The sequence below is a fragment of the Anomaloglossus baeobatrachus genome, chromosome 12, assembly GCF_048569485.1.
Source record: "Anomaloglossus baeobatrachus isolate aAnoBae1 chromosome 12, aAnoBae1.hap1, whole genome shotgun sequence".
Lineage (NCBI taxonomy): Eukaryota > Metazoa > Chordata > Amphibia > Anura > Aromobatidae > Anomaloglossus > Anomaloglossus baeobatrachus.
In genome coordinates, this window is record NC_134364.1 from 45,049,994 (window position 1) to 45,072,020 (window position 22,027).

Consider the following 22,027-nt stretch of genomic DNA (forward strand, 5'->3'; position numbering starts at 1 on the left):
ACATTATCATGTCTCCCATTAAACCTCTCCGTAGCTTTGGGTCATTGTCTTGTTGGAAGGTGAACCTCCATCCCAAGTCTCAAATCACTGACAAGCTGAAACAGGTTTTGCTCAAGAATATCCCTGTATTTCGCACCATCCATCTTCCCCTTGGCTTGGACCTTTTTCCCTGTCCCTGCTACCAAAAATCCTTACCACGGCATGATGTTGCCACCATCATGTCTCACTTTGGGGATGGTGTTCTTGGGGTGATGAGCTGTGTTGGTTTGGCACCAGACATAGTGTTTACCTTAGTGGCCAAAACATTTAATTTTGGTCTCCTCTGACCAAAGCACCTTCCTCCATACATTTGGAGAGTCTCTTACATGTATTTTGGCAAAATCAAAACAAGCTTTCTAATTTCTGGCTGTAAGTAAAGGCTTTTTTTCTGACAACTCTTCCACGAAGGCCGGCTCTATGGAGTGTACGTTTTATTATGGTCGTATGGATAGATACTCCAGTCTCTGCTTGGGAACTCTGCAACTCCTTCAGGGTTACCTTTGGTCTCTGTGCAGCCTCTCTGATTAATGCCCTCCTTGCCCGGGCTGAGAGATTTGGTGGGTGGCGCTCTCTTGGCAGGTTTGTGGTGGTGCCATGTTCTTTCCATTTGATGATATGTGGACTGTGGGACCATCAGAGAATGGGATATTTTTTGTAGACCCTCAATCCTAACTTGTACTTCTCACCACACTGTCCCTGATGTGTTTGGAGGTCTCCTGGGTCTTCATTCTGTTGTCTGGTTAGTGGTGCCTCTTGCTTAAAGGGAATCTGTCAGCAAGTTTTTGCTACCTCATCTGAGAGCAGCATGATGTAGCAGCTGAGATCCTGAATCCAACAGTGTATCACTAAGGGGTACTTTGCACACTAAGACATCGCAAGCCGATGGTAGCGATGCCGAGCGCGATAGTCCCCGCCCCCGTCGCAGCTGCGATATCTTGTGATAGCTACCGTAGCGAACATTATCGCTACGGCAGCTTCACATGCACTTACCTTCCCTGCGACTTCGCTATGGCCGGCGAACCGCCTCCTTCCTAAGGGGGTGGGTCATGCGGCGTCACAGTGACGTCACACGGCAGGCGGCCAATAGAAGCAGGGGGGCGGAGATGAGCGGGACGTAAACATCCCGCCCACCTCCTTCCTTCCTCATTGCAGCCGGGACGCAGGTAAGGAGATGTTCCTCGCTCCTGCGGCTTCACACACAGCGATGTGTGCTGCTGCAGGAACGAGGAACAACATCGTAACATCGGTCCTTCCGAAATTATGGAAATGACCGACGCTACACCGATCATACGATTTCGACGCTTTTGCGCTCGTTAATCATAGTAAAAAGGATTCACATACTCCGATGTCGACAGCGACGCCTGATGTGCGTCACTTTCGATTTGGCCCCACTGACATTGCACCTGCAATGTCGTAGTGTGCAAAGTACCCCGTAGAGTTCTGGGAGCAGCAGTTGTGACACAATCAGAATTTTTAGTTTTAGCCATCTAGCAGAGCTGATGTCAGATGTCAATCAGAGTAGGACGCGTGCCGGACTTACTTTGTAGTCAGAGCAACAAAGGGTCGTGCTGCTTACAAACATAGCAAGTAAACAACAGATAGAACTGTGACAATACAGGCATCCCTGAATTTCCTGTATTAACCTTTGCAGCATGCTGGCTTCAGTAAACATAACTATTACTTACAGCAAGATGGGCTGCAGTGTGTACATCGCCCAGGCCAAAAACTAGTACTCTTCAGTAAACATAGCAAAAACCTGCTGACAGATTCCCTTTAATGGTGTTGTGGCCTTTCAGAAAAGTTGTCTATGTACTGACAGACCACGAAACACTAAGGGGTACTTTACACGCTGCGACATCGCTAGCGATTGCTAGCGATGTCGAGCGCGATAGCTCCCGCTCCCATCACTTGTGCGACATTTGGTGATTGCTGCCGTAGCGAACATTATCGCTACGGCAGCGTCACACGCACATACCTTGTCAGCGACGTCGCTGTGACCGCCGAACAATCCCACCCTCAAGGGGGAGGTTCGTTCGGCGTCACCGCGACATCACTAAGCGGCCGGCGAATAGAAGTGGAGGGGCGGAGGTGAGCGGGACGTAACATCCCGCCCACCTCCTTCCGCATTGCCGGTGGATGCAGGTATGGAGATGTTCGTTGTTCCTGCGGTTTCACACATAGCGATGTGTGATGCCGCAGGAACGACGAACAACATCATAGCAGTGGCAGCAGCGATATTAAGGAAATGAATGACGTGTCAACGATCACCGTTTTGGAACGATTATGCGATCGTTGATCGTCGCTCATTAGTGTTACACGCTGTGATGTCGCTACCGCTACATAATGACATGACCCTCACGATATATCGGTAGCGATGTCGCAGCGTGTAAAGTACCCCTTAGATTGCACACAGGGGGACTTCCTTTAACGAAGCATGTGATTTATGAAGGTAATTACTTGAACCAGAAATGTTTAGAGGCTTCACAGCAAAAGGGGTGAAAACATAAGCACAAGCCAAGGTGGGAGGGGGTTGTGATTTGCAATGCACTGTAGGTGAGGTGACTAAACAATTTATTCTGGCGTTCCGGTAAAGTGAATATATATAATACTAGAAGGTGGCCCGCTTCTACGCATCGGGTATTCTAGAATTTACGTATTGTGTAGTTAATGTATGATTTTTGTTATATATATATATATATATATATATATATATATATATATATATATATATATATAGATGTTGTTGTGTGTAGTTACCAAGTGTTTGTGTAGGGCGCTGTACATGTTCTGGGTGTTGTCTGGGTGTGGCGGGGGGTGAGAGCGTTGTTGTATGTGTGTTGCGTGTGTTGCGTTGTTTGTGGAGCGCTGTGTGTCTGTAGCGTTGTGTGTGTTGCGCGGTTTATGTGGGTGTGGTGTATTTTGGGGGGAGGTATGTTTTGTGCAATGTGTGTGTGTTGCGTGGTATGTGCGTATATTTATGTATGCCGCGGTGTTTGTGTGTTGGGTGTTGTGTGTGTGCAGCGTTGTCTGTGTGTGTGGGTGTCTGTGTAGGGCGGTGTTTGTGGTTCCCAGTGTGTGTGTGGTGTGTTGTGTGTGTGTTGGGGGAGGTGTGCACCTCCCATCGTGCTCCATCCCCCCATGCTGCGCACCCCCCATCGTGCTCCATCCGCCATGCTGCGCACTCCCAAACGTGCTCCATCCGCCATGCTGCGCACTCCCAAACGTGCTCCATCCCCCATGCTGCGCACTCCCCATCGTGCTCCATCCCCCATGCTGCGCACCCCCCATCGTGCTCCATCCCCCATGCTGCACCAGCATCAGCCTCTCTGCCCCCAGCATCAGCCTCTCTGCCCCCAGCATCAGCCTCTCTGCCCCCAGCATCAGCCTCTCTCCTCCCAGCATCAGCCTCTCTCCTCCCAGCATCAGCCTCTCTCCTCCCAGCATCAGCCTCTCTCCTCCCAGCATCAGCCTCTCTGTCCCCAGCATCAGCCTCTCTGTCCCCAGCATCAGCCTCTCTCTCCTCCCAGCCTCAGCCTCCCCCAGCATCAGCCTCTCTTCTGTCAGCCTCCCCCCTCCCAGCCTCCCCCAGCATCAGCCTCCCCCTCCCAGCCTCCCCCAGCATCAGCCTCCCCCTCCCAGCCTCCCCCAGCATCAGCCTCTCGCCATCCAGCCTCCCCCAGCATCAGCCTCTCTCCTCCCAGCCTCCCCCAGCATCAGCCTCTCTCCTCCCAGCCTCCTCCAGCATCAGCCTCTCTCCTCCCAGCCTCCCCCAGCATCAGCCTCTCTCCTCCCAGCCTCCTCCAGCATCAGCCTCCCCCTCCCAGCCTTCCCCAGGATCAGCCTCTCTACTCCCAGCCTCCCTCCTCCCAGCCTCCCCCAGCATCAGCCTCCCCCTCCCAGGCTCCCCCAGCATCAGCCTCTCTCCTCCCAGCCTCCCCCAGCATCAGCCTGTCTCCTCTCAGCCTCCCCCAGCATCAGCCTACACCCTCCCAGCCTCCCACAGCATCAGCCTACCCCAGCATCAGCCTACCCCAGCATCAGCCTCTCTCCTCCCAGCCTCCCCCAGCATCAGTCTCCCCCTCCCAGCCTTCCCCATGATCAGCCTCTCTTCTCCCAGCCTCCCCCAGCACGCCGTGCTCCTCTGCCGATACTCACAGATCCGATCGCATACACTCACACACACACACTCACACATCAGAACACACTCACACACATCCGATCGCATACACACACACACACACTGACGATATCGCACATACGCGCTCACACTCATAACATCCGGAGATACCACATGCTTCTGGCCATGTGATCCTCCGGCAGGTCCTGGAAGGTCACACCACAGTATCGCCGCCGAGAAGCAAGCGATATCCCAGGATGTTGTGAGTGTGTGGATGCGATGTGATGTGTGTGTGAGAGTGAGTGTGATCTGATGTGTGTGTGTGTGTGTTGTTATGTGTGTGTGTGTATGTTCCACCGCTGCAGGACCTTGATGCGCTGGTAACTATGCTACCATGGTTACCAGCGTATCCCGTCCCCCGCTCGCACGGGAGCCCACACCAGCATACGGCGGCAACCCCAGCAATGCGAGGGTATGTGTCGGCTGGGTTGGCGGCGTACGCTGATGTGGGCTCCCGGGGGTACAGTACTCACCTGGGAGTCGTGGCTCCGTGTCGGTTCGGGGAATGCGTGCAGGGGGCGGGGCCAGAGCGAGCGTGCATTGCGTGAGGGGGCGGGGCGTGGTCGAGTTGCCAATGCGTGCAGGGTGCCGGAGCGAGAGGCCAATCCGTGGGGGGGGCGGAGCCTGGGCGAGCGGCCGGCCAATCCGTGTGCGGGCGGAGCCTGAGCGAGCAGCCAATCCGTGCGGGGGGCGGGGCCATGGCGAGCCCAGCGACCAATCAGCTTTGTGTCACCGTAAGGACACAATTTTGGAGCAAGACAGACAGACAGACAGACAGACAGAATAAGGCAATTATATATATAGCTATATATATATATATATATATATATATATATATATATTTTTAGCCATATGGCGTTTACCAACTATAAGCAATACTTTTATACTTTGATGACTCAGATTTTTATGGATGCAGCAATACTGAATATTTTATTTTAATTAATTTATTTATTTTTTTAAAGTTGCTTATTTTTGGGGAGAGGGCAGTGAGCAATTAGATTTTTTTTAAAATTGATTTTTTAATATACTTATTCCATTTTAGTTCCCTTAGGGGATTTGAACCTGCAATCATAAGATCACTTGGGTCTATGTAATGCAATACCACAATAATACAGTAAATAGCTACATCACTATCTCCTATGAAGCCCACTGTATGGCTGGGCTTCAAAGTACCAGTGTCCGACTTGCTAGTTTCAAGTACTGAGCACCCGAGCATTTTAGTGCCTGCTCATCACTAATATACATATAAATGTGATGTGACTCAGGGTTTGTGAGAAGATATCGTATTGTCATGAGATAATGGCACATTTTATACAGGCGCTGAATCACAGGCTTCTCTTCCAGAATGACAGCGGCTCCTTGAGTCATTCTGTGTTGTTCCTCCTGGAAATGTTTAATTAAATTGAAAACTTTACCTGGTCAATAGTGGAAAAGTGAAAAAGAAAGCCAAACTTTACAGAGCAATGGCGCCACCAGTGTGTCACGTAACTCCATTCACACATTAAAAAAAAACAAAAAACTATTCATTTTATATTTTTACCTGGGACATTTTTGTGACTTTAAATCCATCTTCAAGAATTTGAAGGAGATTGTTCTCTTTAATGGATATGTTTGGATCCAAGGTATAAAAAAGATATTCTAGCGTTTTCTTGTAGTTCCTGAGTGGCAAAGTTAATGAGAATGTTAAATAGGCTTTTACAACAAATTTATTTTCTGTAATTCATCTTAAAATAAGAAATTAAGCAATTTTGCTTAGGTAAAAAAAAAAAAAGTGTACACAGCTCTTCTGCAGAATTGTTTCTCCATGTTTACAAACGGCAAAAAACGATTATACCATCATGCATTGCTTTTATACATCAGCCCCCTTTTTCATTATAACCTGCAGACAGACAACATACACATTTATTGCACATCTGATCGACAAACCCCCTGAAATATCTGGAGTCTGTAAAGGGTGACAGTCAGCAAGTCTGCACCCTGCCGAACTAAACCCTTCCCTGGTAATGACCTATGTGGGTGCCTGGTGAAAAGTTGAGCATTGTTGGGCCACGTGCACACGTTGAGTATTCGGGGGAGTTTTTACTTCAGTATTTGGAAGCCAAAACCAGGAGTGAAAGAGTTAAGGCCCCGTTACACGCTACGATTTATCTGACGATATGTCGTCGGGGGTCACGGCTTCCGTGACGCACTTCCGTCATCGTTAGCGACGTCGTTTCGTGTTACACCTACGAGCGACTCCGAACTATCGCAAGTAGGGCGAAAATCGTTGATCATTGACACGTCGTTCAGTTTCAAAATATTGTTCGTCGTTTCGAACGCAGCAGACATATTGCTACGTTTGACACCCTGCCAATGACGAACAACATCGTTAGCGCGTCCATCAGCGACGCGGGCGTGTTGTTACGCCTCCTCCGCTCTGATTGGTGGTACAAACTGCGTTACGATTTGGCAGGCATGGTTGATAAGGCGGACACAAAGTTTCATTGACTTCCTTTGTGGCTGCCCGCGGTCCTGTGTGCGTTTCATTACAGAGCTCTGCTGTGACGTGTGTGTTATTTCATTTTCGGCTACTATCTTTTGTCCTGGTTGATTGCATCTTTTGGGTAGATTCATATTTGTTTTAAAATGAATTTTAGACCTTGTTTTTGTGCATACTTCCGGAGTAAAAAAACACTGAGCCCCTATCCTGCATTGTTCACATGTTCATACACCTGTAAGCACATTTTGGCCGCACGTCTGTTTTTTGTTGTTTTTTTTTTTATTATTTTTTAGTTGTTTTTTGTTTTTTTTTTAATTAAAAAAATGTAAACAAAAAAAAAAAACCTTGGAGAAGACAGAATGGCGTAAACACACACACACACACACAAAACAGATCACGTGTGCGGTACCGGTGGTTGCGTTACACGGGGCAGCTGCAAATGCGGCCTTTTATTTCATAGACAAACAATCACGTAACAGAAGACCGGAGGAGATTCTGACAGTATGGAAGTTGGGGCGTGGAGAGGGCGAGGCAATCACACGCCAGGGTGTATGCTATGGACAATTATACGCCTCTGTCATTGCCGGAATTGTTGGGAGGAATGTTGTGTGACAGTGTCCACACGACCGCTTTGGTCAAACAATATATCGCTGAACGATATAGCGTCGTTTGTGAGATGTGTACGTGTGACCGCTACAAAACGACCTATGAGCGAACTCGGCAAATCGTAGCAACGATCTGGGCATGTCACATCGCTAACAAGATCGCTAGCGATATTGTTGTGTGTAAAGCAGCCTTTAAAGGGTCTTCTCTATCGCTCCACTGGGGAACACAGAAGACCATGGGTGTATGCTGCTGACACTAGGCAAGAAAGTTATCTCCTCCTCAGTACGATACACTGACCAACCTAAGCAGAGCAGGTCAGTTTAAGCTTAGTGTCCGTAGGAGGCAGACACAGCCCCGTTTCTACCTTAGGTTTATTCTTTTTTTATTATTGATTTCCCTTTTTTACAGATTCAGCTTGTGATTGGGCAACAGCATGGAGTTGTGTCACTGTGTAATCCACTCTAGAGACCCATTATGGGGCTGCGTCGCCTTGCTTTGACCTGAGAGATAACGGCGGTGCACGCTAATGGAGTGTGACCGAGTCCAACACGCAAGTATAAATAAATATAGCGGCACTCACCATCCCATAGGAAAATTTTATTGCGGCATTACATTCAGTGTGGGAGAGAAGCAGAGAACAAACAGGACAACGGCCGTTTCGCAATGCTCTTTAACGAGGTGGATTAGGTGCGTCCGACTAGCTGGCGTGGCAGTTCTGTTGGCGCGTCCTAGCTCAATACATTTGTATTGAGTGAGGCCATGACTGTTCTAGTTGGGAACAGGTATATCGCACAATTGTGGCTGCGTGACCACCGTTCCTGGCTCAGAAAACATCAAATCCTCGCAGAACACAGTGTGTACTCGGGGAGGATTCATAAGTCTGCAGTCACATAGAGTGACACAGACTGACCGCAGACTTATTTTAGACCGGAAAAACGCTTTAAATCTCTCTCCTATGAGCAGGAGTAGGTTTTTGTTGTAATTTACATCACTTTTTAGTGTAAATTGTAGTGAAGATATTTGAGCTGTGATTGGACCAGTCTCCTCCCGCTAAGCCCCACTCACTTTTCAATATGCCAAGGCAAGAAAAAAAAAAAAAAACACCAAAAGTCACAATAAAAATTCTAATATTTAAAACTTTTATACCCCAGGAAACTGACAAATTTCCTAATGACGTCCGCTGGGTTTTCCAGTCTTACAATATTGATGCTCTATTTTTGGAATAGGTTATTAATATTGGATTGGTGGGGTCCAACTCCAACACCACCGATCAGCTGTACTGTGGCTCAGCAGACACTGCTGCTTAGCGCCTACTCACTTCAATTGAAGTTGATCTGCAGGACCAAGAATAACCACTAAACAGTGAATGGAGCTGTGCTGTTCCATAACTTCTCGGCTCGTCCAGCACTAGGCATATATTGATGACCCATCCTTTATATCCATAAGATCGGTCATCAATATCGTAAGCTTAGAAAACCCCTTTACTGCTTTCTACATTTGTGTAGCCATTATTCACACACTGGTATAACCATAGCGTACACCCATGGTTTCCTGTTTCCAATGAATTGCCCGATAAAGTACTTCTTACACATTCCATGGAGCTGTAATTTTCCTCTCTGGATAGCCTTGCTACAGGTCAGAATAAGTTGGGACAGATGCCTGTAATAAGCGCAGTTGGTGGTACAGTCACATCTCTAAGCTCCAGAGAACGTATGTATCAACCCTGATCAGTGCTTCGCCTTCTGCATTTCACAGGGAAACATGACTGCCAGACTGCACTGCTTGTGCATGCAGACACTGCCTGCATTTCTCCTTTAGGCTATGTGCACACGTGTGCGCTCTGCACCGCACCGAAAATGATGTGCGCTTCAGAGCGCAGCTGAAAAGCTGCGTTCTGAAGCGCATGGTGCCGGCAGATTCGTGCACTCTGCATGCTGCCTCTCCCTACAGACAGCATGCAGAACGCACGAAAGAAGTGACATGTCACTTATTAGAACGCAGCGATTCGGCAAGCAGCCGAATCGCTGCGTTCTAACATGCCACGTGCGCACGGCCCCTGCACAATCTCCATAGATTGTGCAGGGGACGCAGGACGCATGCAGTTACGCTGCGGTGCAGAACGCAGCGTAACTGCATGTATTGAGTACACGTGCGCACATACCCTTAATTGCATATATCTGTTTTATGTTGTACACTGGTTTGGGTGCACTCATACTAAGATTGTAGTATACGATACATATCTCCAAAATGGACGCCTCTGGTCCATGCCCCGTATGGTCCCATGAGTAAAAATAACCAAAAATAAGCCGTTGCATACACAGTAATGCAATTTTTTGCTTGATATATCCGCAAAAAAACCCCAAAAACAATGCCTGTCCCTATACAATGTTAGTGTAGAAAGACGGGTCTCATGCCGCGCTTATCACCATTCAAGAAGCAGATGCTTTTTAATCCATGTCCTTTATTCAAAAAGCATATACAGGTCTACGCGTTGCAAGGGTCTCAGCCCCCCCTTCCTCAGGACAATTTTGAATGACAGGATAATTTAATAATACTGAGACCCTTGAAACACGTAGACCTGTATAGAAGGATTTTTGTGTACTCACCGTAAAATCTCTTTCTCTGAGTCTTCATTGGGGGACACAGGACCATGGGTTATGCTGCTGTCACTAGGAGGCTGACACTAAGTAAACAGAAAAAGTTAGCTCCTCCCCAGCAGTATAACCCCTGAGCCGGAGGCGGGCTCAATCAGTTTAGTGCACAAGCAGTAGGAGGAGAACCAAACAATCCTGAATAAAACAAGGTAAGAAACTATGACGATCCTTCGTGTGACCAGTGACCTGGGAATACAGGCACTGGGGCAACAGGCATGTCCTATATAACAAAAAACACAAGCAGGGTGGGTGCTGTGTCCCCCAATGAAGACTCAGAGAAAGAGATTTTACGGTGAGTACACAAAAATCCTTCTTTCTCTATCGTTTCATTGGGGGACACAGGACCATGGGACGTCCAAAAGCAGTCCCTGGGTGGGAAGAAAAACCATCACCGGAGATAGGAAGGAAGCCACTTCCCCCTTGCTGGGCTTGACCCAGACCTACAAGCGCCTAATGTTGTTACAGGTGTGCCAATGCCACCCGCAAACCCTACGCCAAGACTGGCCTCTGCCGAAGCTTGGGTGTGAACTTGGTAGAAAAAAGTCAAGGTATGCCAGCTAGAGCGGCCCTGGTCAAACGACGACTGGAGTTCAATCGTTCGAGGGTGCCCCTTGCCCGGTAGACCGCGGCGGAAGTCCGTCCCTCATGCGATAGTCTGCACATATGGAGGAAAGGATCCATGTGAAATTCTGGCCCCTGGCGCCAGCACACGCTTCTTGGGCAAGGGTGGAAGGATGGATTGACGGTCGGTGAGACCGAAAAATGGTGTCCGGCAGGCACGAAAAACTGAGGGCTCGCACCAGCCCTGGAACGAACTATGCCCCTTTTAGGCCGAGAGAGGAGCCTAGAACCGAAAAAACCGAAAACCAAAGTCCTCTGCTGGAAGGAAACAGCGAGGTGTCTTGGACAGAAACGAAAGGTTCTGGATGTAGCCCCCCCTTGTCCTGCTGGCGGAGCCGGAAAAGTGGGGAAAAAACAACAAGAGGGCTGTCCGCCCTGATGTCGTCTGTAACAACCCGATGGCCACGAGGAGCCCACCTATCAAAAAACAGGTGGGAGCAGAGAAAAAAGGGGAACCTTGATCGAACCCATCACTGGATTCAGGTCCCACATCTCTAGTGAACGCTGAAATAAATCTTCGAGGAAACTTGATTCCCGGCCCTCTTCAATGCCTGCCATCATCTTGCCCACAGTCCTGACGAGCCAGCATCCGGGATCCACTGATGAGGCCATGTAACTTGGGACTTCTGAGCCCTGGCAGAATAGAGGGGCCCCGACACTGAAGAATTTTGCGGTCTGGAAGGGGCCACGGGGAATTGGCGAGGAGATGAGTAAATGATGTGAAACTATGCTCGCCTGGGTCACTCCCGATCTATCGCTTGCCTTGGTCCATCTTGAGAACCCTCGAGATCATAGGAAGCCGCGGGCAGATACAAGAGAGCCTGAACAGGCTACACGACCGGACTAGGGCGTCGACATCTAGTCCAGAGCAGGTGCATACTCTAAGCACCCTTGACTGAGATCTGGATCGGAAGGCCAAAAATGGTCCACGACCGGAGGTCTTCCTTCGCCAGAGATCTGGCTGGTGATTTCCGCGTTGGAGCCCTTTACCTACGCGAGGTCCATCCTACCGCGGACATCGGCCGTCTAAACGTCCACGCTAGGGATGTGCTGCCGAGATTAGCGAGCGAAGGGACCCGTCCCAGAGCAAGATCTTCTAGGCCTCTTCCCTTGCCATGACACTCTCTGCAACTTCCTGGTGGATGATGTAACCACCGCTGCGGCATGGTCCGGCTGCAACCTGGCTGGGTCACCGCGACCTAGAGAAGAAATTGTAACTGTGCTAGCCAGCTGCCTCTGAAGTCCGGAATGTTGAAGGAGAGACGACTCTCTAGGTTGCGAAGACTGGTCCGCTAGGAGGGGATTGGCGGGTCACCCGCGAAGACGGAACCTTCCTGTCTCCGTTCCTCAGTGCGCTCCGTTGGAGAGTCCGGGATGAAATCTGGTATGTGCACCGTCGCTATCACCACCACAGGCTGTGAAGGAGCCAAAAAACCGAAGGGAAGAAACGGGCGCAGGAGGCAAAAGGCACGCGGGACTCTGTGCCAGGAGGGAAAAAACTACTCCTGCGTGAGGAGTAGCCACCCTTGAACGGCTCGAATACTGTGCCTGAGGGATGATGGACCGGACCGGGTCCGGGAGGGCTCCTTCCGGTAGCCCAGCTACCCTAGTAGCAAGGAAGGGGTAGCTTCCTAGAGGGTGATGATGGTCTGAGCCTCAAGGCGATGGTTCTTGAAGGGAGACTCTGGGCCTCCCGGTCGGTTCTGGGCAGAGAAAGCCTAGCAGCTCTGCAGGGTAGGATACGTAGGGACAGTGATCCCTGTAAGCGTTTTTAGAAAGGCTGGAACGGACCGCAGCCCTGCAAGGCGGAGATGGTTGTTGTAGGGATAAAGGCTTCCAGACGGGTTAGCGTGAGGGAACGAACCTGGTGCATCAGGGCCGATGCCGGGAAGGGGATATACCCTTCTCTTACGTAGCCTAGGGGGGAGAGTAGCCTACCCTGACGTAGTCTAGGGATAAACTCGACCTATCTCCGAAAGGGCGTTCCCGAAAGTTGGAAAAAAAGTCAGCGACTTCCTAGATATCGAATCTGCGTTCCTGATCCCGAGTCAGAGGTCTCGATGGTGGGAACACTGATGCTAGAGGTTCAGGCCGAGTAGCGGGCAGACATCAGGTTTGTGAAAAGAGGGTACTCACTCAAGAGGATACCCAGCCCTGGGTCGGCATAGGTGGGACGTGGACCGCTGCGTATGGTGTCCGGGAAGTCCCTGCGGAGCGGCACGATAGTGACGAGAAGCCCCGAGGAACCCAGGCGGGTCGCATAAAGGGTAGCGTGTCGCTTCCTTTCGGAGCCCCCTTCGAGAAGGGGCAAGACAAATAAACAGACTTACCACTGGGAAAAAACACGTCCGGGGATTATCCATGATCACGCAGTGGCCCCCACCTTGTTCCCTGGAAAGAGGCATGCCCCCATTCTCCAGAGCCCTTTGGGGGGGATGAAATGACAATAACACGACTTACCGCTGGTAAACGCCGTGTCTGGTTGCCGTCTGTGATCATTAGCGACTCCAGTATAGTGTGCCCCTTCTCTCCGAAATCGCCTTGGAGAAGGGAAAAAAGACAATGACAAGACTTACTGCTGGTCAATTCCGTGTCTGGTAGTTGTCTGTGAGCCCGCGGTAACTCGGCGAGCTTTGGATGTCCTCTGAGCACATAAGGGTCTGCTTCAAATGTCTTAAGGGAGACCTGCATGCACGGAGAGAAGAGGGCTGTGCGTAGCCTTACGGCTTGACTCACCATTTGTAGCAGGCTATTCGTCATGCGCCAAGACATCCGGGTCCTGCTCGGAATCCAGCGGAGGTGGAAGCCTGGGCCATCACCCCAGAGCCGGAAGACTGCCAGAGGAAGGACAGTCTGGACCTGGGGGATAAGTGGAAACTGGGGGGCCACAAGGACGAGACCTGGCGGGTCCGCTTCCAGCATAGGAGAAAAGGTCCCTGGTACGGGACTCCCCTCCCCGAGGGGATTGCGCCAGTCCTATGTATGGTATGACCGAGCATCGGCCGGAGACGCGGCGCATGCGCACGAACCCGAGGGACGTAGCGAGGGGAGTTGTGGCCTGAGACAGGGCGTTACAAGCCGGCAGGGGTCAACAGCAAACTGACATCTTCTTGAAACTGACTCACAAAAAAGGGGACCGAGTCTTGGGCTTACCGGCCCAAAATCACTAAAAAGTCGAGCTGGAAACGCTATGTACTAAAAAACGTGATAGAAAAAACAAGTGCCCGCATAAGCAATGTAGGAGTCAATGTATGAAAGATCGTGCACGTATCTATAATAAAAAATCGACCCATATAAAAAAATATACACTACCAAAAGAGTGTGCTTTGTTTTTCCCCGAAAAAAGTTGCTGCAGCCTCAGCAATCCGCAGATCCGGGAGTCTGCCATAATCTTTGTTGTTTTTTTTTTTTTTTTTTGTCTTTTAAATAAAATGAACGCTGAGGGAGCGGGAAAAAATATCCCCCACCCCCCTGATGATGCTTGGGGCAGAGCGGAGGGCGGAGAAGGAGAGGCCGGCGGCCAATAGCGCTGCGCAGGAGGCGGGCCTGGGACGCCGAGGACCAGGCCGAAGCCGGGGGCTAAATTTTTACGTGAGGCGGCGGCGTCGCGGCCTAGGACGCCGAGGACCCGGCTGAAGCCGGGGGCTAAGGTATGACGCCGCCGCGCGGCCAGAGGCAGCGCCGGCTGATCCGGCCGCGAGGCGGCGGCGGCGCAGCCTGGGACGCCGAGTACCAGGCCGCAGCCGGGGGCTAAATTTGGACGCTGCCTCGCGGCAGAGGCAGCGCCGGCGGACCCGGCCGCGAGGCGGCGGCGTCGCGGCCCTAGGACGCCGAGGACCCGGCTGAAGCGGGGGGCTAAGGGGTGACGCCGCCGCCTCGCGGCCGGATCAGCCGGCGCTGCCTCTGGCGTCGCGGCCTAGGACGCCGAGGACCCGGCCGAAGCCGGGGGGAAAATTCTGACGCTGCCGCGCTGGCGCGGGCAGAGGCAGCGCCGGCGGATCCGGCAGCAAGGCGGCGGCGTCGCAGCCTGGGACGCCGAGTACCAGGCCGCAGCCGGGGGCTAAATTTGGACGCTGCCTCGCGGCAGAGGCAGCGCCGGCGGACCCGGCCGCGAGGCGGCGGCGTCGCGGCCTAGGACGCCGAGGACCCGGCTGAAGCCGGGGGCTAAGGTATGACGCTGCCGCGCGGGCAGAGGCAGCGCCGGCGGATCCGGCCGCGAGGCGGCGGCGCGGCCTAGGACGCCGAGGACCCGGCCGAAGCCGGGGGGTAAATTATGACGCTGCCACACGGCAGAGGCAGCGCCGGCGTACCTGGCCGCGAGGCGGCGGCGTCGCGGCCTGGGACCCCACGGACCCGGCCGAGGCCGGGGGCTAAATTTGAGGCTGCCGCGCCGCAGCAGCGATCCGAAACTGCCCGGCCTAGGAGTCTTCAGGGAGCTCCGCGGATGTTGCGGGGGTGCCCGGCGACTAGGCCCAGACCGGGGCCTAAATTTTTGCAGCCGCCCGAGGGGGAGAAGGTAGGAGAGGGTGTCCTACCTGATCCTCGGCGCGCTGAAGAGTGCAGGCTGAGACTCTGCACATACTCCTGTGTGCACCGCTCGCAGAAGGGATGGCTGCGGGCACCAGGGAGCCGGCTGAAGAAGGCAGGGAGGTGGACCTGGTGGGGATAGAAACCCCTAAAAAACGTAGCAGCGCTGCGGGCCCCATCCAGATCGTGACGCGCTGTGGTCCAGTCCCTATTTGCCGAGCCCCTTGCGCCCTTTGGGGTGATACCGCAGAGCGGATGGGGTGCCCAGGAAGATTCTGCCCCGCACGAACACACCAGGGAATGGTACCGCGGGAATGGACGGGGGCGAGGGCCCAAAGACTCAAACCTCTGCGACCCTAGGGAGTGGTACCCACCGGGCTGCGAGAGCTGAGGAAGAGAAGTACGATACCTGCAGAAACAGAAAAGTACCACAGATGAAAGCGACGAGCGTCGCCGAGAAAAAATGAAAAAAAAAAAAAAATACGCAAAAAATCAAGTGGCTGAAGGGGGCCCAGTCGGCCCACATCAGCCTCCTACGACACTAAGCAAAAAACTGATTGAGCCCGCCTCCGGCTCAGGGGTTATACTGCTGGGGAGGAGCTAACTTTTTCTGTTTACTTAGTGTCAGCCTCCTAGTGACAGCAGCATAACCCATGGTCCTGTGTCCCCCAATGAAACGATAGAGAAATGCTTTTTGAATAAAGGACATGGATTAAAAAGCATCTGCTTCTTGAATGGTGATAAACGCGGCATGAGACCCATCCTTCCACACTAAGGGTACCGTCTCACTAAACGACGTACCAGCAATTCCGACCACGATATGACCTGGTCAGGATTGCTGGTGCGTCGCTACATGGCTGCTGGTGAGCTGTCAATCAGGCAGATCTCACCAGCGACCAGCCACCAGCGACTCTGCGCTTGATAACACAGGTAAATATCGGGTAACTAAGCAAAACGCTTTGCTTGGTTACCCGATATTTACCTTGGTTACCAGCGTACACCGCTTAGAGCTGGCTCCCTGCACACGTAGCCAGGGTAAATATCGGGTAACTAAGCAAAGCGCTTTGCTTACTAACCCAATGTGTACCCCTGGTTACGTGTGCAGGGAGCCAGCGCTAAGCGGTGTACGCTGGTAACCAGGGTATATATTTGGTAACCAAGCAAAGCGCTTTTCTTAGTTATCCGATATTTACCCTGGTTACCAGCGTACACCGCTTACACAGAGTCGGTGCTTGTTGGTCTCCGCCGTCAAACACGCCGATGTGTGCTGCACAGCGGGACACCAACGAGCAAAAAATGAACCAGAACAGTGTGTAACGATCAGAGATCTCACAGCAGGGGCCAGGACGCTGCTTAGTGTCACATACAGTGAGATCGCTGATGAGGTCACTGGTACGTCACATACACCGTGACTCAGCAGCGATCTCGCTATGTGAGAAGTACCTCTAACATTGAATCTAATCCTGCGGGGCTGCGGCTATTCACCGTACCACTACGTCTTTATAGGAGTTGTGACTTACACAACCCCTATAGGTGAGTGCATTCATTTTTCTTATCTACTGTTATACCAGATAAGACCCTATTGCGCTTTTTCTCCACAGTCTCCTTGTGCCTATACAATGGATGTGATGACATCAGTGGTAAGTAACCTACGCTGCGGCGTTGCCATCTTCGGTGTCAAGGTAATCCTGGAGTTTTTCCTCAAACCTGAATCGCAGGATCCGATTGTGCACTCTGACTACTCGATTTATCTTCACTCCGGTGATCCCCAATGTTTTAAAGTTTGACGCACAGAAGCGTGATAAAATCAGATCATAACAGGACTTGAACCTGCATAAATTAAAGAGAGAATGTGACATTTCAAGAGGCGGGAGATATTGATGTGACAAACAAGGAGGACACTATTGCTGGAAGGGACAGCATTAGGTGTGTGCAGATGGGAATTGAGAAATCGGCTGCCTCTGTCTATATATAATATGGAAATATGATTTAATATAACTTACCGTAACAACATACGCATATACAGTAGAGGTGATAAGCACTTAGGCACTTGGATACAAAGGATATTGGGCCTCGTGATGCAGAACATCTGTCGGATTGCTTTTGGTGACCCTGACAGAAGTCTTCTAGTTTTCCAGTTGTGTAAAATTGCTGTTTTTCTCCTTACCATAAGCCATTAATAACTGATGAGCAGGGGTCCCGATCTCTCACCCATGTGTTACATACACTCCTCGCTCCAGTGCTACGTGTCTCCTCTATCAGAGGATATCGCTCTGATTTAGGAAGTGACACTGACAGCGCGAAAGATGCCGGTGACATCGTGGCTCGTCGCTGTCTGTGCTGCCAGTCATGTGAGTAGGACAGAGAAATCTCCTGCCGCTCGTCAGTGGGGTCGTCTGCCACTTAGTATGCTAATATATCCATGTTGGGTCCTGTTGACCGATTAATGGCTCAACTGGTCACCAGAACCAATGGCAGGATAATGTCTGGGGACTAATGGGGGTAGCACAGCAAAAATCTCCATAGGATATCTGCCTGGTGCCAGTTGCTCCTAATACGATTTTTAAGCCATGTTCACATGTTCAGTATTTGGTCAGTATTTTACTGCCAGGAGTGGCACAATCAGACATGCACCACTTCTAGCATTTTTCACCCACTCCTGATTTTGGCTTAGAAATACGTATGTGAAATACTGACCAAATACTGAATCTGTGACCGCGGCCTTAAGGCCGCTTTACACGCTGCGATCTCGTGCGTACCCCCATCATTTGTGCGACACGGGAAAATCGCCGCCCGTGGCGCACAAAATCGTGTGGACCCGTCACACATACTTACCTGCCTAGCGACGTCGCTGTGACCGGCGAACCGCCTCCTTTCTAAGGGAGAGGTTCGTTCGGCGTCACAGCGATGTCATTAAGCGGCCACTCAATCATAACGGAGGGGCGGAGATGAGCGGGAGGAACATCCCATCCACCTCCTTCCTTCCTCATTGCGGGTGGCCACAGGTAAGGTGAGGTTACTCGCTCCTGCGGTGTCACACATAGCGATGTGTGCTGCCGCAGGAACGACAAACAACCTGCGTCCTGTAACAGCAACGATAATCGGGAATAGGGGGGATGTCACCGATTAGCGATTTTGCACGTGTTTGCGACGATTCAAAATCGCTCATAGGTGTCACACGCAACGATATCGCTAATGCGGCCGGATGTGTGTCACAAATTCCGTGACCCCAACGAGATCACTTTAGCGATCTCGTAGCGTGTAAAGCGGCCTTTATTCTGACATCCTGATATCAGACCTGGCTCATATACTACTCTGCTGTTTAAGGCTAAAGTCACGCAACCAATGGTATATTTTTCTGATCTGTGTTACGGCCACAATTGGTAGTCCCCTGACCAAACTAACAGTGTCATTTATGCCTATGAGGCTATTAGTTCAGGGCAGGACACCCGCAGTCGGGATGGGAATAGGGAATACACTTTTAAGTCCACATCACCAAGATCCTATCCCGATATGTAGTAGGTATAATAATAATATTAGCAAATACCTCCAATTAGAAATGTAGTATAGTTCTCCTGATATAGCCATGTCTCTTACCTCATGTGCAGGGCATTGCAGCTTAGGTGTCCATGGTTATGACCATGAGCAACTAACTGTCATTATATGAGTGGCTGTAACCATGCATACCCAAGCTGCAATGCCCTGCACATGATGTCAGTGACATGGCTATATCAGGAGAACTATACTACATTTCTAATTAGAGGATTTTCCTAATATTGTTATTAGAATGCCTACTACATATTGGGATAGGATCTTGGAAATGGGAATAACCCTTCTAAGGCTATGTGCGCAGCGCTTCATTTTTTTGACGCTGCGTTTTTGGCTGCTAAAAACGCATAAAAACACACCCGCAGCAAAAACCGCACTGCATTTTGGTGCGTTTTTGGCTACGTTTTGCTGCGATTTTGATCTCTGCCTTTTTCTGTGTTTTTCCAATGCAATGCATGGGGGGGAAAAGGCAGAAAAACGCAGGAAAGAATTGACATGACCATTTTTTTTTAAGCTCAAAAACGCAGCTTAAAAAAAAGTTGTGTGCGGACAGCAAAAATGAAAAGTCATAGACTTTGCTGGGGAAGCAAAGTCATGCAGTTTTGAGCCCAAAAACGCCACGAAAAACGCACTGTGCGCACATAGCCAAAAGGGGGTGTTACACGCAGCGTTATCGTTTGCGATATCGCTAGCGAGCATACCTGCCCCTGTCGTTTGTGCGTCACGGGCAAATCGCTGCCCGTGGCGCAAAAAATCGTTAGGAGCCGTCACACGGACTTACCTGCCTAGCGACGTCGCTGTGGCCGGCGATCCGCCTCCTTTCTAAGGGGGCGGTTCGTTCGGTGTCACAGCGGCGTCATTAAGCGGTCACCCAATAGAAGCGGAGGGGCGGAGATTAACGGGACGTAACATCCCGCCCACCTCCTTCCTTCCTCATTGCCGGCAGCCGCAGGTACGATGTACTTCGTCGCTCACGAGGTGTCACACGTAACGATGTGTGCTGCCTCGGGAACGACTAACAACCTGCGAGATCAACAATCAATGATTTTTTAAAAGGAACGACGTGTCAACGATGGATGATAAGGTGAGTATTTTCCATCGTTAACGGTTGTTCCTTGCTGTCACATGCAACGATGTCGCTAACGATGCCAGCTGTGCGTCACGGAATCCATGACTCCGGCAATATATCGTTATATACGTCGTTGCGTGTAACAGGGCATTAAGTCCACAATTCCCATCCCAAATGCAGGTCTCCAGCCCTGAAGGAATAAGATATTGGAGATAGGAATAACCCTTTAAGCCAGACCAGAATATACAACTGTCATATTAGGCTAAATTCACCTGTCCCTGGATTGTTTAACCCCTTCACTGCCTGCTGATTCTGACCCTGGCACCCTTACCTGCTCATTCTGTCACTGGGATTAATCTGGCTTATTAATCATCCCATTGCTAATTCTTTCCACTGGCCAGCAGCTGCTCTTTGGGTACATGCACAGAGTTTTTTGAGAAGTTTTTTAGGAGTGGGTTTGCACTGAAAAATTGCTCAAAGACCGCTTGAAACATTCTTCCTATTCATTTGTGTAGAGAAAAATAAATGAGTTGTTGGCCATCTTCCGTCCTTTAAGCATTTTTCTTACCGCTTCCAGGTTTTGAAAAACGCCTTGTGGGAGAAAAGAGAGCACGTGTAACTTCTGTGGAGAGGCTGCTGATGGAAAACGCTCCAAACTAAACCCGGTCCAATCAAAAAGCGGCAAAAAGTGCTTCAAGGTGAAAAAAAGCTACACTTGGAAACACTCTTCGAAACAGCTAAGAAACCAAAAAGGAGTATTTTCTGAAGTGGTTTCCAGTAGAAAACTTGTCATTTTTGACCGCCTCAAAAGAAGGGAATTTTGTTTACTTACCGTAAATTCCTTTTCTTCTAGCTCCAATTGGGAGACCCAGACAATTGGGTGTATAGGCTATGCCTCCGGAGGCCGCACAAAGTATTACACTAAAAGTGTAAAGCCCCTCCCCTTCTGCCTATACACCCCCCGTGCTCCCACGGGCTCCTCAGTTTTGGTGCAAAAGCAAGAAGGAGGAAAAAAATTATAAACTGGTTTAAAGTAAATTCAATCCGAAGGAATATCGGAGAACTGAAACCATTCAACATGAACAACATGTGTACAGAAAAAAACAGGGGCGGGTGCTGGGTCTCCCAATTGGAGCTAGAAGAAAAGGAATTTACGGTAAGTAAACAAAATTCCCTTCTTCTTTGTCGCTCCATTGGGAGACCCAGACAATTGGGACGTCCAAAAGCAGTCCCTGGGTGGGTAAATAATACCTCATAATAGAGCCGCAACGGCTCCGTCCTACAGGTGGGCAACCGCCGCCTGAAGGACTCGCCTACCTAGGCTGGCATCCGCCGAAGCATAGGTATGCACCTGATAGTGTTTCGTGAAAGTGTGCAGGCTCGACCAGGTAGCCGCCTGACACACCTGCTGAGCCGCAGCCTGGTGCCTCAAAGCCCAGGACGCACCCACGGCTCTGGTAGAATGGGCCTTCAGCCCTGAGGGAACCGGAAGCCCAGCAGAACGGTAAGCTTCGAGAATTGGTTCCTTGATCCACCGAGCCAGGGTTGATTTGGAAGCCTGTGACCCTTTACGCTGGCCAGCGACAAGGACAAAGAGTGCATCCGAGCGGCGCAGGGGCGCCGTACGAGAAATGTAGAATCTGAGTGCTCTCACCAGATCTAACAAGTGCAAATCCTTTTCACATTGGTGAATTGGATGAGGGCAAAAAGAGGGTAAGGAGATATCCTGATTAAGATGAAAAGGGGATACCACCTTAGGTAGAAATTCCGGAACCGGACGCAGAACCACCTTGTCCTGGTGAAACACCAGGAAAGGGGCTTTGCATGACAACGCTGCTAGCTCAAACACTCTCCGAAGTGAAGTGACTGCTACTAGGAAAACCACTTTCTGCGAAAGGCGTGCGAGAGAAATATCCCTCATTGGCTCGAACGGTGGTTTCTGAAGAACCATCAGCACCCTGTTCAGATCCCAGGGTTCCAACGGACGTTTGTAAAGAGGGACGATGTGACAAACCCCCTGCAGGAACGTGCGTACCTGTGGAAGTCTGGCCAAGCGCTTCTGAAAAAACACAGAGAGCGCAGAGACTTGTCCCTTAAGGGAGCCAAGCGACAAACCCTTTTCCAATCCGGACTGAAGAAAGGACAGAAAAGTGGGCAAGGCAAATGGCCAGGGAGAAAAACCCTGATCAGAGCACCATGACAGGAATATTTTCCACGTCCTGTGGTAGATCTTGGCGGACGTTGGTTTCCTAGCCTGTCTCATAGTGGCAATGACCTCTTGAGATAATCCTGAAGACGCTAAGATC

At 50.7% G+C, this 22,027-nt stretch overlaps 1 protein-coding gene and 1 long non-coding RNA gene across 3 annotated transcripts in view; one reads left to right on the forward strand and one right to left on the reverse strand.

The window, feature by feature from the left end:
- LOC142258003 (uncharacterized) overlaps positions 1-22,027 on the forward strand; it is a 370,341-nt gene that overhangs the window by 236,962 nt on the left and 111,352 nt on the right. The gene's annotated exons all lie outside the window — the stretch shown is intronic.
- LRRC9 (leucine rich repeat containing 9) overlaps positions 1-22,027 on the reverse strand; it is a 267,576-nt gene that overhangs the window by 137,954 nt on the left and 107,595 nt on the right. For both annotated transcript variants that reach the window (XM_075330387.1, XM_075330386.1), the window contains exons 11-12: positions 16,757-16,933; positions 5,757-5,874 (exon numbers count right to left, since the gene is read on the reverse strand). In XM_075330387.1, coding sequence (XP_075186502.1) covers positions 5,757-5,874; positions 16,757-16,933 — 295 coding nt within the window. The remainder of the gene's footprint in view (positions 1-5,756; positions 5,875-16,756; positions 16,934-22,027) is intronic.